Raw genomic sequence first — 18,455 nt, 5'->3', positions numbered from 1 at the left:
AGAACTCTTTCAGGTTCTGCCAGTCTGTGTCTGGATCCTGAGACAGCATCCTTTGCTAAAGATTTCTGATGGACTTCTCCTACCATGAATTCGTCTAGTCACTTTTTGAACCCACATTAAGTTTAGCATCCACAATTTCCAGTGGAAAGAAACACAATTAATGTGAAGAATATATTATTTTGGCCATTTTGAACCTGACATCTGATCATTTCATTTAATTTTTTCTAGTTTTTCTATGAAAGACAGAAAATAAAAATTCCTTATTCTACTTCCACATATCACTCATGAGTTCAGATCTCTGTCAGACCTCTTCCTCCGCACAGTTCGTCATTTCTCTGGTCTGAAAATCATAGTCTATTCAGCTGTTCCTGATCATGTGTTCATGCTGGAATAGTGCTACTATCCCAGGTAACTGAGAATATTGTAGGATTTTCCAGAGCAGCAAAGTCCATCCAATGATGCATATCTTTGAGAGCTATTTGGGGGAATTCGGGCACCTGTGGAACTAGAGTGCTGCTGAAGAAGTGCATTCAGGTGAACATACAGGCTTTTAGATCATTAAAGGGATGAGACTTTCTGCCAGTGCTTGACCAAGAGGACTAAACACAGTCAAGCACTGACAACAGGACAAGTAAACGTGACTGCAAAAGGCTACTTGTGGTTCTACCACTGACTAACTTTGTAGTCTTGAAGTTGTATCACCTCATTGAATTTCTGTATGCCTTAATTGTCCTGCCTGTTATTCAGGAAGTAATAAGATTTCTTTCCCTCTCAAGTACATCCTGGAGCATCTTGGAAGTGAAAATGTTGTGTAAAAGGGCTAGAAAAGGCCACGTGCAATTTACATGACTTGGAGTATGGGAATGACACCAGGCAGTGCAGATAATGTTCTATTTAACTGCTTCTTCCTATAAATCCACAGATGGGTATGCCAAAGCAGCCAAAATAAAGACAGGAGGAGAGTATGTCACTTCCCAGAACACAGCCAAATGCACAACACTTACCAGAACACAGCCAAATGCACAACACTTACTTTCCGTCTGTGGGGCTTGGAGGTTTCTTGTGCCTTGCTTTGTCATTGCTGCTATGTTTCTTTTCTTTCCCTGTGACCTCTCCATAGTAAGTCTTGTTGCCAATGCTCCTGGAGAGACCAGAGATGTCAGCATGACCACTCTGCACCCATAGACAGTGACAGCTGTGCACCTTGCTGTAGAAGGTTCACAGACTGTGCACATATGAATAGGCTAAGTGTGCTGCTGGTGTAACTCTCCTAGAGTCCACCCAAGTCACTGAGACAGAAGCCAACTTAGAAGTTCCCTGGCTGCTTATACCAGCAGAGTACATTTTTAGTCCAGGAGTTTACACCTCTAAAATGCCAATTCAGTAGGTAACCTCCAAAGCATAAGGATGCAAACCAGAAAACAAAGCAATTGCCAAGAATCCCAATGAGCACTTTTTTTTGTCTGGTCTAGGATCCACCATCTGTGTCAATACACATCACAATATTCAGGATGACTGCTCTCAATTAGCTGCCTTCCTAACTAAAATGCTTCTCCCTGGGAATGAGTTACAGGGCCATGGATTCCATAAGGAAACAGCCCTTAACACATATTTTGGCTGGCCAATGGCAAAATACTGTTTTTCCTCCTATTCAGCCCAAATAGAAGTCTTTCTAAAAGAGCTGGTCCCCTATCTGCTATGGTCAGGTCTGAAGCTGTGGCCCCAATATCTACGCACAGGGAAGATCTGAGCATGACCAAACCAAACATGTTTTTGAAACCAAGAGCTTAATTTATTCCTTAGTAAGTCATTTCAATATGAGCTTCATTGCCCTCTGCTTGCTCTGTTATACACAGTGAATGACTAGCACCTCCAGCAGCAAGTCAACCTATCTGCTAGTTGGAGTTGACTCTCCTCCTCCATTGACAGTATGGAGAACCTGGAACAACAAGGAGATTCTTAGGCACTACAGTCGGTTAGGTGAGATAACTATTATGTGCCGGTGTTGCTGAAACTTCAATTGGAAAGTTTTCTGAGGGCTAGGAGAGGTTTTTTGGTCCAAATCAAAGAGAGAGGAGGAGAAGGAAGTTGTTAAAACACACTCAGATGGGAAATAGAATAATTTTCTTCCCCATGTACATTGAGGGCTTGAATCTTAGCATCCTGTTATCCAAGGACTTGCTCTGTGCTTTGGGGCCATGACCAGTCTTGGGTGGAGTACAGTATGAGTGTTGTTTTATTTTTCCCAAAGAAATGCAAAAAGCCCTACTGCAGACTAGCTAGTTTTTGAAATTTCAGAGAGCTATCTGTGGGATGGGAGAACCATTGTCCACTCAGCTGTCAGCATTTCTTACTTACATGGTAAAGTTGGAGATGAAGGCTGCAGCTGGGATCTGCATCTCAAACACACCTTCGCGTGCCTCAGATCCGCTGTTCACCATTGTGCATGACACCGTGGTGAAAGCATACCGAGAAATGATTGTGGATCTCACAGTGAATTCAGACATCCGAGGCCTGGTTTCCTGTAGGTATCAAAAGGTTATCCATTAACAGTGACAGCTAGGTAACTCACCCTTTCAGTGTTTCAATGACTTTAATACTTAATATGCTCAAGCAAATAACCACCCTATGAGTGGTGTAACACCCTATGGGGAGTACTAGACTCCCCTATGAAAAACAGTCAACAGCAGGCAAGGTGGGCTTGCCCTTAAAATTTCAGCTGAGCTGCAAAAGGTAAACCAGAGATGTGGCACTGCCTTTGTTCACACACAAGAGCAAAGGCCACAGTCATTCTCCAATGCCTGGCAAGGGTCCAGGAAGGATGAGAGCTCTGATTATGCCAGCCTTTATGTTGTGAAACACACTGATGAAATCCACCTGTATCCTAAATGGCACCCTTCAACTCTGACCTTCTGAGAGGATCAGGATTAGTCCCTTATGGCCTGGGAAGAGAAGCCCAAAATATGTCCCCATAGGGTCCAGAACTGATGTCAGAGGAACTGCCCCATAGACTGTGCACAAGAGCAGATGTAAGACCTCTTGAAAGACTAAGGTCACTGTGTATGAAGCATCATCTTCAAATTCATGCAGTCGGATCTGTAAGTTATATAAACAGAAAAAATGCTGTCAATGTAGTTGACTGAGTCCTCCTCTGCTGAGAATCCATCCTAGAGGTCTCAGGCAATGGATGGAAGAGATTTAATAAGAAACACTGACACTGTGATGTCTCAAGTAAAATATTTTAAGCCTTTTAGCCCACACTGGATTCTTTCCAGCAGAGAAGCAGCAGAGACTGCAATGAATGACGCATGATGTAGCAATGGAAGCTGAAAGCCAATTTCTGCTTCTTGGGAATGTGTTTTTGTGCAGAAGTCCTGGGTTGGAGCATTTCTCCATTCTAACTTGTTTTTTGACAGCAACGTCTCCAGGGACCTCAACAGTTTTCTTCCTGGAAGGCTTCAGTGTATTTAACTATAAACAGCCCATGTAAAAAAAAATCTGTATGTTGCCTTAAACAAAGACCAAACCATCAAAAGCAGAAGGAAACTAAAGAGTAAAATACATTGCAAATACAGAGCAACTTCACTAAACCAGAGAATTCTTCCTATTGAGGTTGATAAAAAGTCACAGTCACACCAGACTTGTGAAGACAAGAACGTGCTCGTCAAATGTACTTCCAGGATTTTTTTTTTCCAAACACAAGTAATTTTGACAAATTGCTTAACAAAGGGAACAAGTGTTTGTATGAGCAAGTATGAAACAAGAACATTCCTGCAGTAGCTGATGGCATCGGAAGCAGTAATAAGTGAGCATCCAATTAACCAAGATGCTGGGCTAGTGATTTCCAAGCAAATGGAAGAATGAGGATCCATTGGAAGCAAACACAAAACTGTCGAGACACTTGGAATAAAGCCCCACCTGCCTACACTTTCAAGGCATGGAAGGACTCTGATAAATGTGTCTCAAATGAACCTAATTGTGATAGATAAATAACAGCTGGAGAATGTGTGATGTGCTCTGCATCCACGTACATCCTGCTTAGCAGAGGCTTAGCTCACATGGAGCACAATGGCAAGAAATTAGCACTTTTAGGGTGTGATTTGTCTCTCTAATTTCAGACAGCTCAGTTCTAGACTAGAACACATCTGCTCAGATCTAATGTCCCCCCCTTCGGCCACTAGTGGTTATTATTCTGTTGCTGTTGATTAGAACTAGACCCTGCTATTCCTAGGACTTTCCCTGATACATAGGTATGGCTTTACAGTCTCATTATCGTGAAGGTGGAGTGGATGGGGAGTTTTGATCAGAAGTAGTGTTGTAGGAATGTTTCCAGATGTAATGAGCTGATGTTTCTTCAGTCTTCCATACCACTAATTGCCTGTGGCATAGCAAGAGATATAGAGGATTTAATAACAGAAGTAAAAGAAAGAATCTGAAACTACAGCAAATTCTTTGGTTCCAGGTCTTCTGCATCCACTCCCATGTTCTGTATTTCATCATAAGCTGTGGGTTCAAACGTACTTGACAGCTCAACAGCAAAAGAGGATGAAGCCCTTTGCCTTTTACTTGAGATACAAACGGTTCTGCAGTGACAGATCTGATACTGAGTCTAACACTGTGAATGCAGTGATGGATTCACCTGAAGTTAGAAAGTCTTCAGAATATGACAGAGGACATGGACTTGCCCTTGTTATGACAAGAACATAAGGATGGTTGTAATGGGTGAGAACAAAACCAATTCTAACCCTGTAGCCTATCACTGGCAGAGATCAATAGTACTTGCTTGGAGAAGAGTGTAAAATGAGTCCAACCTGCATGGATACTACCCAGAAATATTGTCTCAGTTTTCAGTCATTTGTGGCTGGAGGAACTCCTGAACCAAGGATGATATTTTTGTGCTTAGTAAACCTCTGTGGATTTTCCTCCTATGACTTTACACAGCTGCTTTTTGAATCCATGTAAACTTTTAGCATCCACAACATCTTGTAGCAAGGAGTTCCACAGCTTAAAGATATTTTATATGAAGAACCACATCACTTAGGGTTTTTTGCTGAATCTACTATTTGCTGGCTTCAACTGATCTCGGTCATATCTCTCTTATCCCACTGAACAAGCTCCAGCTCTGATATCCTCACAGACTGAGGAACAGCAAAAACAAATTAAAAAAAGGCATTCAACACCTCTTCCTCCTCCTGGTGGTTAGGAGTTACTGCTGGAGAAAGCAAACACTGAATAAGGGCATTACATACAACTGAGGATGAAAGAACTGATTCATCTTCCCATCCCTGGAAGGGATCTGCCATTCCTTGTATACAGAAAATATAAACGGTGGGGGCAGAGGCAGTTTCCAAACAGGTTGCTAGGTCAGGCTTGGCGGGCAGCCCAAGTTCCAGTCTGCGATTCTTGTGCGTTCCCTGGAGCTCTTGCACAATCCATCAGTGCCTGATGCTCTGACCTACAGCTGCGCAAATGCCTGTTTGTTTTCTCCGCTTTTCATTAAGGCCTTCAGAAGATGAGAGGCAGCACAAAGGGAAAAACAAAACAAACCATTTGTTTAATATTATTATTACTGTGATTTATTATCCCTATTAAAAATAAAGCTAGGGAGTGCCAAGGTGGCAGATTAGCACACTGCTATGAGGCAGGTTGGCTGGATGTTTTATGAAAGTGTCCTGGTTATGATGATGAACTGGGAGCTGAAATTTTCTTGCCAAACAAATGATTTTATGCTTGTTTACATCAAATGGAAAAGACAGAAGAGAGCTGAAGATAAATGAAATATACTCCGTGTTTTACCTTTATCAGTTGCTTTCATCAAAACAAATTGACCGTATCTCAGATTAGAAGTAATAAACTGGTAATAAGACTGAGAGTTGCTCTCCTCTAGGCTGCTGATTCAAATCTGTCACAGATCAAAGGGATCAGAAGCTATTAACATGTGATGGCTGCTCAGTGTGTGAAATGAGTTCCTCCAGTTCTCAACTGGGAAACCCCATCCCTCAGAAAAGCCAGAAAAATAACTGGCCATGAACAGCAATTTCACTGGCTGCCTCTTTAGCCAAAGTTTTGATCTAAGCTGTGCAACTCTCAGTGCAGCAATATAGCCAGATCTCATAGATTTGCTGTACATCTAAACTTAGGTTCCCATGCTGAAAGAAGGATATTGGCTTCCTTGTTTTCTTCCTTTCTTCAGTAAATTTCGGACAGAGAACAGAGATCTTCAGATTTCAAAGCAAACTCTCTCTTCAAATTCAGTGAGATTTCATCAGGCTTATGTTCACTGCATGGTTAAGGTTTGCAACATTGGATGCTCTCTCTAAATCTGAGGTGAAGAAGATGGATTGGGAAGTATTAGAAGAACCTGTACCTGTTGCATTGATCAAAATGCAGAATTTTTACCTAGAATCTCACTCTACCATCACCCACTGACATCATAGTTCATTCCTGGGCGCAGGAATGCACACACATATATACATAGAGCAAGTGTAATTCCCGTGAGGTAAAATAAAGACAGAGTGTGATACGTACCAGCCTCTGCAAAAATTTGGCCTGTCTTGGAACACGGCGTGCAACCTGCAAAGAGTTAAGGGAGTTAATGGAGCCTAGTCAACTTACAGAGACATGTCACTTGTTTAAATCCAGACATGGGTTTGCGTGACTGATTACCCATGGCCAGGTTCAAATGTTCCTCTGGTTAAAATTAAAACCTGAATCTCTTCTATATTAACAGACCCACTGATCAAAGCTCAGCAGTGGAATGCGGCTCTCGCAGGTGAGGAGGTACTACTGTGTGTTTTGCAAATGCTACTCGTCAAGAGACCCTCTATATGAAGACAGGGAACTTAGCCTTTAGACCTAGACCTGGATGCTATGTCCTGGCCCTGGCAGTATATTCCCTTATAGCTTCCTATAGAGTCACACAAAGGCTCTGTGTCACTGTCTTTGCCCCGTTGCATGGCGTACGGCACATGATGAGAAGGGCTGCTAAATGGTCCACAACGCTCATCAAATGCCACGCAGGGCCCATCTACATCCTCAGGTAAGTAAAAGCCAAAGCTCATTCCCCAGTCCAGATGTGGTCTTCACCTGTGCAAGAGCGCTCAGCACTCATCATGGGTTACAGACACTGGGCAGGGAGAGGGCTGAGGGCATGACAAGCCCAGTCACCTGAGACTGTCCTCGGCTCAGCACAGAGTGGCTGCTTTGAGCTAGAGCAGCAACCAGGTTAACACCTAGCACCCATGTGGTGGGGCTTAGCAAGCATAGCCCCATTCCGCTGCACGTGTGGACCTGCTCCAAAGGAGGACTTGTGTAAATTAGTGTTATGGCTTCAGCTTTATCGATATTACCTCAACAGCAGATCTGTTGCCTAAAAACCCTCCACAGGCACTGTGAATTTATTGTGCAGTGACAGAGAAGCACTAGTTATGCGCAAAAAGGGAATAAAGATACTTAAACTCAGCCACAGGTTTTATTATGAAACAAAAAGTGCTTCACCTATGACAATGCAATCGTAGTCATTGTATTGCCCTTCACAATAACAACTCCTCTGACTTCTTCCCTGCACATGGTGTAAGTCTTAGCTTAGCAACATCTCCAAATCAAACCCCTCCCCAAAACAGAGAGTACAAATCTCTTGTCAATGAGGGAAGCCAAGTGACTTCTTAAAATGTCAGTGAAACTCCGGAGAGCAGAGGTATGCAATGATTTTTTTTTTACCTGATTTGCCCTTTCTGTTGATTTACACTGAAATAACAGCAGTCCTTGCCAAAGAGATGTTTTTATGTCTGTTTATATCATGCACTGAAAAGCTCAGGAAAGCCCAATGGAGAAATTAAAGTCTCCTGTGCTAGAATCTTTATTATTCCCTTCTGCATTATATTAGCCAACATCTTGTAAAATTAGAACCAAGGGAAAACAGCCCCCTCGGGAAATTCTCAGTGGAGGAGAGGAGAAGAGAGGAGAGGAGAAGAGAGGAGAGGAGAGGGGAAGAATTCTCTGCAGTTTAAATTTTGGAAGAAACTTTCTGTCTGGGTTTGTTATTTCAGGCAAGTAAAGCACCTCAGGAGCCTGCTGTGAGATGCTGCAGAGTCTCCATCACTGTAGGTTCTTCCAAACAAGCCAGACAAATGTCTGTGAAGTTGGCCCTGCTTGGAGCAGAGGCAGGGATGAGAGATCAGTGGTCCTCAGTATGTTTTCTTACTGAAGGATTACCTTTTGGAACAAATCCACCTGTCATCTTGTATGGAATGGTCACAGTGGATTTTAGTGACTAATTGGTGAAACTGGAAATTTGGTTACTGGTTTTACCTTTCCTCACCACACACACATTTTGTTTGCTTGCTTATTTGCATAAGAAGGCTTTGTATGACTTGGTTCCTTCAAAAGTGTCCTGGTTTTGGCTGGGATAGAGTTAATTTTCTTTCTAGTAGCTGGTATAGTGTTATATCTTGGATTTAATATGAGAATAATGCTGATAACACACTGATGTTTTTAGTTGTTGCTAAGTAGTGTTTAGACTAAGTCAAGGATTTTTCAGCTTCTCATGCCCAGCCAGCAAGAAGGCTGGAGGGGCACAAGAAGTTGGGAGGGGACACAGCCAGGACAGCCAAGGTGGCCAAAGGGGTATTCCATACCATGTGATGTCATGCCCAGTATATAAACTGGGGGGGGGTGGGCGGGGGGGGGAATCACTGCTTGGGAACTAACTGGGCATCATTCAGCGAATGGTGAGCAATTGTATTGTGCATCACTTGTTTTGTATATTCCAATCCTTTTATTATTATTATTGTCATTTTATTATCATTATTATTATCACTATTATTTTCTTCCTTTCTGTCCTATTAAACTGTTCTTATCTCAACCCACAAGTTTTACTTTTTTTTTTTCCCAATTTTCTCCCCATTCCATGGCAGGGGGTGGGGAATGAGTGAGTGACTGCGTGGTGCTTAGCTGCTGGCTGGGGTTAAACCACGACAAAAAGCTACCATCTAAAATCTTGAGGATAACAAGTAGACATCGGTGAGTAGCTAAGGATCACCAAATAATTGTATTCTGTTTGCTAGGACTTCGTGACTACTGCCAAAGCACTGCTGCAGGGCTTGTGATACTGATCAGTCCCAGCAAGCTGTTTTGAATTAACCAGCTTCCCCAGCATCATCTAATGGAACAATTTCCAAGTTACCATCAACCGTTAGCTTCAAAGCCTTCCAAAGCACTCATTAAAGCCCAATAATTGCTAGTAATGAGCCCATAGCTGTTGCCATCTGCTAACCTTTGCATAGTATGCAGAGAATAACCTAAGCAGTAGCAACCCAACTACCTGTGAAGAGCTGTCCAGAACTACCTCTAGCACACAGTAATAACTAGCAACCTTGTCAACTACCTTAGCAAAGTGGTCGATCATTGGATAAGCCAATAAGTAATCCACACTCACTGCAAATGCCATGATCCTGCAAAGACCTGTGTCTGTACTTGTCTTTGTGTAGGAAGATCCTCCCAGAATGTTAGAACTAAATGTGGCCCTATACACTCTCCTGAATCTGTTCGTTTATAGTGTAGTATCTCGATCTAGGGAAGCACCTGCCTGTTCTTAACCTGGCTCATGTGTTCAGTGAAGCTCAGCCTTTTAAATCACAGCCTCCCAAACCACCACACACACTCTCTTGCTAACTTGCAAAGAGTTCATTGCCCTTTCAGCCCTATTTCCCCAGAAAATCTACGCCGCACAATGACACAACATAACAACCCTCGCTTGCAGAATATATTTTTTTTCTCTCCTGGTCAAGAAGCATTTTATAAGCTGAAACTCACGTGGTTCATTTCATCCAGCATGAGTTAAAAATCAAGTACGGTAAGGCTGAGACCATAGGCAGAAAAACTGTCCTCCGAGCTTGAAATACTCCGAATTACTCAGGCTGGCGCGCGGCCAGGACACCGCGTTAACTCCCTTGTCCCTGCGAAACACCTCGTTAGCCCAGCTATGGGGATGTCAGCTTTGAAGCCATCCCCTGGCAGTAGCACCCATCACGGGAGGGTGCCAGTGCTCTCCTGGCTTAGCACCTCCAACAACTGCCTTGCTCCTCAGTAGCAGCCTCCCACGGAGCTCAGCCTCAGCCGTGGGCACGCTGCAGGGACGAGTGCAATAAATGCAGTTTTAGCAGACCGCCCTGCGCGTTGACACCGACAGTTAAAGAGGGGCCAAGCCAGCCCCAGCCACCAGACGCTCCTGAACGACGACCCCCTTAAAACCTACTTGCTCCATGATGCTGTAGTCTGCCATCAGCTTCTCTTCCAGGTACCTGGCCATCAGCTCCGAGTCGGGCTGCCCTGCTGAGGTGGAGAAGCCCCAGCAGAGCCACAGCCAAAGGATCATGGTGGAGGGGGAAGCGCCGGCCAGGTGAGGGGAAAACCCTGCTGCCTGCAGCTGCTGCCTGTGCTGCCAGACGGGCTGCGAGGAGGCTGACAGGAGCCGAGAGGACCCACCCTCTTCTCCTCCTTCCCAGCTTGGGACCGGCCCCTTTTCCACTCAGGGCGGCTTCCCCTGCTGCCCGGCTTTGCGGGGGGGATCCTCGCAGGGTTTCCATTCTGCAGCTGCTCCCCCTCCGCCGGGGGACGCGAGCCACCGCCATGCCCCCTCTCGACGCCGCCCTCGGCCTCAGCCCCCGTCTCGCTTCGTGCGGCGGAGAGGGGTGGCGACGGGGGTCCCTGAGGCGCTGCCGGGTGTCGTTTTGGCACCGGCAGCATCCATCGCCTGTGGTGGCCCTCAGCGGGGTGCGGGGGGGGGGGGAAGGCTGAGGAGACATTTCCTCCACCTGGCTGGGTGCTGAGGCAGGCCCCAAGATGGCCGCTGTCGCAGGGCGCCTGCCTGAGGGGCTGGTGCCCAGTGCCAGTGGGAGCTGGAAGGACGCACTGGGCTGCCGGGTTGTCTCCTTATGGGGTCAGCCATGGCGTCTGAACAGCTTCTGCCACGGTCCATATTAAAAAGCACCCTCCTTGGCGTCTCAACAGCTTCCGCGGAGCAGGGCAGGGCTCCCTCCGCACCCTCGCCCTGGCACCCCGACGGGTGGCCGGGTGCCTCCCCGCCGGCAAAGGCGGCCGAAACCCAGACTTTCCCCCCCTCTCTCTCACTTATCATCTGGTCTCCATTTCTCAGCTGGGCAAAGCTGGGGTGAGCCTCCTGCTCTTCCCTCCATTTCCCAGGGGCAGAGCCCTCTCCTCCCCGACCAGCCCCAGGGCGAAGGCAGACGCTGGCTGGGCAGGATGGGTCCCCACCGCTCAGCCGCCAGGGACATTCCTCCAGGCACGGCCGTGCCAGCTGGCACGGACCGGGCACGGCTCATCCCCAGGTGTTCGGGAACTTGCATCCGCAGGGCTCACCTAACCCCAAATCAGACACATTTACTACTTCATTTTTCTATGCTGGCAGTAACTTCTTAAATCCAGCAGACCCAAATTTTCTCTCTCTGTTTGTTTTGGTGTTGGCTTTTTTTTTGCAGGTGCTAGGCGCTGCACGCACAAACCCGTCAGGTTTCAAAGCACTGTATTTTCTTTTTCCTTTCCAGCTCTGGGTCATCAGGGACTGAAGGTGTTTTGCTTCAGCTCCAGTCCATGGCAGTGACAGTCCAGTGAGTTGCTCCGTGTCTCTCCAGCCTCTCTAGAATGTATAAACACACCCTTGGGCCACTGGAGTTTCTCCTTCTGGACTCACACATGTGCACCCACCTGAAAGTATATGTCCACTAAGAGCATATGCCCTGGGAGCATTAAGTCCTCCAAATCTAGCATGCGTAATGGAGGAGCAGGGAAGTCCTTGCTCCCCATTCAGAAGGGATGAGGGGAGCTGGAGATGGCATAAAGGGAAGGGACAGCAAAGTCAACACCTTTGGAACTCCCCTTTAGGAAATCGATGGCTCAGACAGGCTGAGGCCACACCATGTTCACACACATGTCCCTTCTGGCATTGCCAGCAGGAGGGAGGGAATCAAAAGCCTGGCCAGCCCCTCTCCCACTGGGACCAGTCCACCACTGGCATGTACAAAGGCCTCTGGAGTGACCACATCCCTGATGGGAGCTGCAGAGCTGGGCAGCACTGCAGGGAACGATGAAGGGCTTATGTGGCTGGAGAAGAGAAGGTGGTGGGAGAAAGCTGGAAGGAGGCTGGGGCAGGATGCTTCAGGCCCCCAGCGACACCCCAAATGGTTGCTGTGCTGATCTGGTCCCTGCCAGAAGATAGTCAAGGCATTATCTTCAGCTCCTCATCATTTCAAAAGGAGATGGAAAAGGGCTCAACCATCCAGTTGGGAATCAAGAAAGACTTCAAAGCAATGTTTCAGGCTGAGACCTGGCTTAAGGACACACAAAAAATGAAGTATTTTTCGTCTGGGTCCAGATCGTTTCAGCTCCTGCATGTCTTGTCTAGCTTAGACACAGAAGTGCACTGGAGTAGCATAATAAGTAGGGCTGCAGTCTCCTGTGCTCTCACTACTGACAGTACGGTGGGCTGCTCCTCAACCTGCTCTGTCCATGTTTCATTAACTGGGGACACGGATGAATAAAAGTCCTGCAGCATATGCTTAGAAATGCTGGAAATGGGCATTTAAAACAATACATATATGATGATTTTCCTCCTGTTTTGGAAAACCTGGAGGAAACCAAGGTACGCCTGTAAAAGCAAGTCAAAACTACCCTGCTAATCCTGGAAGTCACAGTAGTTCCTGGGCAGGAATGGGAGATGTTTGCCAGTTTGAAATGACCATTGGGCAGTCAGGAGGCATTTGGAAAAATATCCAAATCTCACAGGCTATCACTCTGCCTCCTGATCAGTATTCAGCTTGTTTCAACAGCCACTCTGCTTCTCCCATTGCACAGGCAAGGAGCTGAGGGCCAGAGTAAATCGAAACAGTGAGACAGTGCAAAGATATTGCAATAAATCTGCTCCTAAGCAAAACTGGTGAAAGGAGGATATTCAGACCAAAACAGGATCCTAGACCAGGTACGGGATAACCAATGGGCATGAGACAATGAGCTGGGAAAAGTGCTGCCCTTCCCAAAGTGATTAGGAGCAGCCAATTCTGCTCATGCTCTCCTCAGCAAGGGCACATAAGGACACAGCATGTAGCTAAATAAGACCAAGGTGTGTTTTAACATGGTTCAGATGTGGTTAGTTTTGGTGAGTGAACATTAAGCCTGGGGTCTTGATTGTTCACATCATCCTCTCTTCCCCTTCCTTGGAATACAGTGTCCTGATTTTGGGGGTAAACATGGCAGGCACTGTTCTGGGGATGCCGTTGGAGACCAAGATAAGCAGTTACTCAGGTGTGTTCACATTAGACATGTTTGATGCTGACTTTTGCCGACTCAGCAAAAGGAGCAGCTGTTCTTTGGGTGGGAGCTCAGCAAATTAAATTGCTGACATAAAAACTGGCATGCCTGCGGCCAACATGAGCAGAGACATTGGAGAGAGGCATGATCTGACAGCTGAGCTTCCACACACATTTCACCTGGAATGGATCATGTTATATCAAGGAATGTCTCTGTGTTGGCCCACAAACACATGCACCTTTGTGATGCTCTGCCTTCACACATCTGCATCCCCCTGTTTTTCCATGCAAGGCTCATGGGTAGGACTAGTCTTCCTCATTTTCACCATAAATAAACCCTGTAGGGAGTGTTGAAGCTAAAGAAAATGTTGGCACCTTCTAGGTCAAGAGCAGGGGTTTTCCAGACTCCAGACTGAAGCTGAGAGAACAAGATCAGAACTGCATTTAGTCAAAACATCAGTGCCATGGCTGCATGGATTCATAAATTAAAGATTTCCAGTTCTCTGTTCTTCTAGGTAGAAGAACGGGACACCAGACACCCACCTCGTGCAGAGGCACCTACATTAAATGCCCAAATAGAAGCGTCTGAACCAGGAACTAAATCTACCCAAAGCACTAACAAACTGTAGAATTTAGTGGCATTCAAAGCCAGCGATTTGATCAAGAAATTGGCAAGAGTCCCAAAGGGTTGCACAGGCATAGACACAGATAAATATCCAGAGGTAAAATTAATTATGGTGAAGTTCAGGGAATTACATTAAGTATTTTCTTTCAGGTCTTAATCTAACCAGTTTCCTCTGCAACACCTGGATGGGACCTGATGGTCCCAAGTTCTGACACTATTTGGGGAGTGCCTGTGTTCCTGAAAGGTCTTTTCTGAGGTCCCAGTGGCTGCTGATCTCCCTGTTGCCATCAGCTGTGTGCACCAGGGCCCAGCAGAACATTTCAGAACTTCAAAATCTAATATTGTTCTGATGAGATATGCCCAAAGTCTCTGCCAAAGGGCCTTGGTGCCTGGGGATGTCTGACTCTCTGGGGGACTGCTGTGAAACCCACTCTGAATAGGTCATCAGGGCAGACAGGCAGGTTGCTGATTCCTGCTACCTGGTATGTCTCTGTTGAATGGCAGTACCAAGAGAAGAAAGTTGAAGCACCAAGAAAGCCTTTTCTTTACATCCATATATCATTTCCCAGAATGGTTGGTGTGTAGTGGGATGAATGTCAGGGCAGTTGGCACCCTGGGTAAGTGTATTGCCTTGCAGGTACACCCTGTTCTTACCTGGATCACTGAAAATTTTCAGATAAGAAATTCAATATGGGAAGGGGAAACTGCCTATCTCATAAGACACAGAAATTGTGAGCATCTTTCCCTGGGTGCAAGCCAAGTTAACACCATTTAATTATTCTAAAGCACAGACTCTGCCCAGCAGTAACTCCAAGTGCTTCAGGGAGGACAGTGCATGAAAACTTCCTTCCAGAGGAATCCCAACCACGACAGGACAACTCATGAAACAGCCCAATGGACACATACCACAAAACATCTTGCTGACATGCTGTCCTCTTCATGAAATTCTGGGGAAGTTCACCTAACCTGATAGGAAATGGTAGGGCTCTGAGCATCCTCAGCACTTACTCCTCCCATATATTTTCTGTACCTTCTCCTTGAGAAATTTCAACTTTTTGGACTCTTTCGGACAGTATATTTGAGCAGTTCGTGCCATCTAGTGGTCGCACTGATTTCCCAATCTTGTTATTTTTACCAAAAAAAATTAAGCCACATTTGGTGGTTATGAGAGGACGGAAATAAGGGATTACAAAATTAAGATTTAAATTAAATTCTGTTCTAAAGGGACTTTTTCATCTCTCCAGAACAGCAGTGATTAGCTTCCCGGTCCAGGGTCCCAGATACCTTGAGAAAAGCTATCTTAAACTTTATGTTTCTGATGAGAAAGGGCTGGTCACTCTGAGCTAGGGGCACATATGTGAACAGAATTCAGCTTAGAAAGAAAATTCAAGCTATAGTAGATACTGTCAACACAGCAAAGACTGGGTGCCCCATGCCTGCTGCTCTTGCAGTGCTGGATAAACCCTGTCATAGCCATAGCTCCAAATGCAGTGATGGAGGTGTTCCTAAGCTAACTTTAAGGTAGCTAACTTAAATACTGCTAGGACTACAGGCATACAGCACTGAGCAAAATCCACCTAAGAGGCTGAGTAAACACTTGAGTCCAAGGTATATGGTTAGATTGTCAGTTCCTTGACTACATGATTTAAAGCCAACCTGGATGTTTTATGTACCACAGAGCTGCAAGACACCCTCCTGTTTGAAGCAGCATGACTGGGACCTTAATGCTCAAAAAGCCTACAATGGTGATAAATGCACAGCAGATCACTCCAGGAGGTAGGAGTCATTTGGTGAAGCGTAGATGTCCCCAGAGCTGGTATCCTCCTCTGAGCTCTCTGACTGGTCTCCCTATATTGTACATGGCATGAATTAGACCCAGCAAGGGCAGGATTCATCATCTCATTCTATGGTGCGGCAGGTAATTAGTCAAGCACCATATGGTCAATAAAATCTCTTTATTTCTATGGACTAAAAAGGGAGACAAAGATGTACAATAGGGTAATCCCTTCCCTCATCATGCTACGTTGGTCTACAGCAAGCTGAATATGAGCTGGCAGTGTGCCCAGGTGGTCAAGAGGGCCAACGGCATCCTGGCCTGTATCAGAAGTAGTGTGGCCAGCAGGAGGAGGGCAGGGATCGTGCCCCTTTACTCAGCACTGGTGAGGCTGCACCTCGAGTACTGTGTTCAGTTTTGGGCCCCTCATGACAAGAAAGACCTTGAGGTGCTGGAGCGTGTCCAGAGAAGGGCAACGAAGCTGGGGAAGGGTCTAGAGCACAAGTCTTATGAGGAGCGGCTGAGGGAGCTGGGGTTGTTTAGTCTGGAGAAAAGGAGGCTGAGGGGAGATCTTATTGCTCTCTAGAGCTACCTGAGAGGAGGTTGTAGCCAGGTGGGAGTCGGTCTCTTCTCCCAAGTAACAAGTCATAGGAGGAGAGGAAACGGACTCAAGTTGCACCAGGGGAGGTTTAGGTTGGATGTTAAAAAAAATTTCTTCACCGAAAGGGTAATCAAGCATTGGAACAGACTGTCCAGGGGAGTGGTTGCGTCACCGTCTCTGGAGGTATTTAAATGACATGTGGATGTGGCACTTAGGGACATCGTTTAGTGGTGGACTTGGCAGTGTTAGGTTTTATGGTTGGACTCGATGATCATAAGGGTCTTTTCCAACCTAAATGATTCTATGTTTATTCAAAAACTCTGCTCCCATCCTCCCCATTCTCCTCCTGTACACTCCCCTCCTCTGTGCAGACCACTTACCCCCACCTCCATGGGAAGCTGAAACACAGAAGACGATCTAGAGTAACATCGGGGAGGGGAAGACTGGCCAAGTCATGCCATTTGGGCCTGAGGGATGCAGAACTGCTTATCAAGTGATGTCTGCATTCAGAAACTGTCTCCTCAGGAGAAGCAGTGTTGCAGGCTCTACATATACACTGGCTGAGAGCTGAACCAGCGCTTAGAAAGTAGTAAATAGGTGATGTGGGGAACCACTGTGTGGATGGATCAATGCAAAAGCAAGATGCATGTGTTGTGAAGGCTGTGTACTAGTTTGAGTACAGCCTACAGGCTCCTAAGCTTTCTAGCAAACCTGGAGCCATGTCATCTCCAAGTTCAAGATCCAGGATTGCCCAAAAGATTGTGGGAGAGGGCAAATCAGGACTAATTATTCAATGCCTCTTCCAGCATAAATCTGTAAAATGGTATATGGAGCTATCATGTGACAGGTTCAAAGTGATCAAAAGGCCATGGTTCGTTCTATGTACAGTTAAGGTGCGGAACTTCTTCTCCCAAGATGCTATGTATACAAATTTTTTATCCAGTCTCTTCAGAGGAGATGATAGGCTTTGGGAAAATAAATTAACTAAGAACTGCTAAATAAATGCAAACCATCTCCTGATCAGGATGTACCATAACCACAAGTAGCTGGAGACTAGGAGGGTCTTTGGAAAATACCTTATGTGCTTGCTCCAGTTCTTACGTTCTCTCCTAAGCACCTTTGGCAGCTCTTACATGGCAGTGAGCTGAAAGGTCATTATTCTGCTTGCATTCCTTGTGAACCTCTGAATGTAGTTTCAGGTCTCAGCCTGCGAGACAATCTATTGAAAAGATGGAGGAAGGATATGTGACAGCAGACTGGTGCTGCAGAAAACTTTTACCGAAACACTGAAATGTAACATAACATAGGGTAAGATAACAGAAGATAAATAATATAATGTAGTTAACATATAATATAATATAATATAATATAATATAAGTATAATATAATATAATGTAATCTTGTCTGCTGTTTTGTCCCAGGGTTCACATAGTAATTCAGTCTTTTCCATTGAGGTTGCTAGGATGTCTGCAAATTTCCTTTCTTCCTGGAAGAGTGGAAGAGATACCCGAGCTCCTTTTGCCAGAAACCTGCTTCCTCCCTTTTTTCCCCCTTTTGCTTTGCTGGCTTACTTTATCCCATCTCTTGAAGTATCCAAAGAGGCAGGGAGACCAAAACAGTTTCAAAAGCACCCAGGAACCATACAACATGCATCTGAAAATATCATCGCATGTTTTCACATGACTAACTTTGAAAAACTGGAACTATCCCACCACCAGCTATGATTCTTTCCCAGCAGAGTGGAAGAAGGGTATTTGTGTGGGTCAGGATCCAACCCAAAGGTATCTGCCAACCCCTGTGAGACGGCTGGGTGGGACGGCACTTGGAGAGGTACAATTTTGCTGCCTCCATCGCTCTGAGAACCAGTCTTCACCTCATTTGCTATAAACAAACAAGCTATGAGTGAGTTCTTGCTTTCATCTTTTGAAGTTTGGGATACTCCAAGGTCTGCGCCTAGCAGGAAATTAGTCAAACATCATGGGAAGCTACAAAAGCAAGAAGTGAGCCTATCCAAGCCTGAGCTGTTATCGAGGGCAGAGGCAAGTGAAGACACTATTTGGATAACCCTTGCTCAGGCACCACAGCTCAGACTTACGTTGCAAGGCAAATATTTACCTATGGCCTAAACAAAGT

The 18,455-nt window shown here is 45.7% G+C and overlaps 1 protein-coding gene across 1 annotated transcript in view; it reads right to left on the bottom strand.

Moving 5' to 3' along the window:
• The window catches only part of ITIH5 (inter-alpha-trypsin inhibitor heavy chain 5), a 49,288-nt gene extending 38,828 nt beyond the window's left edge, over positions 1 to 10,460 (bottom strand). Inside the window, exons 1-4 of the mRNA XM_052790408.1 lie at positions 10,256 to 10,460; positions 6,529 to 6,573; positions 2,359 to 2,522; positions 1,034 to 1,141 (exon numbers count right to left, since the gene is read on the bottom strand). Of these exons, the coding sequence (XP_052646368.1) occupies positions 1,034 to 1,141; positions 2,359 to 2,522; positions 6,529 to 6,573; positions 10,256 to 10,375 (437 nt within the window). The 5' untranslated portion in view covers positions 10,376 to 10,460. The remainder of the gene's footprint in view (positions 1 to 1,033; positions 1,142 to 2,358; positions 2,523 to 6,528; positions 6,574 to 10,255) is intronic.
• Between the last annotated feature and the right edge of the window lie 7,995 nt (positions 10,461 to 18,455).

This window comes from Harpia harpyja, chromosome 6 (assembly GCF_026419915.1).
Source record: "Harpia harpyja isolate bHarHar1 chromosome 6, bHarHar1 primary haplotype, whole genome shotgun sequence".
Lineage (NCBI taxonomy): Eukaryota > Metazoa > Chordata > Aves > Accipitriformes > Accipitridae > Harpia > Harpia harpyja.
The sequence above is the reverse complement of the archived record's forward strand: the minus strand, read 5'-3'. Positions and strand labels throughout refer to the sequence as shown.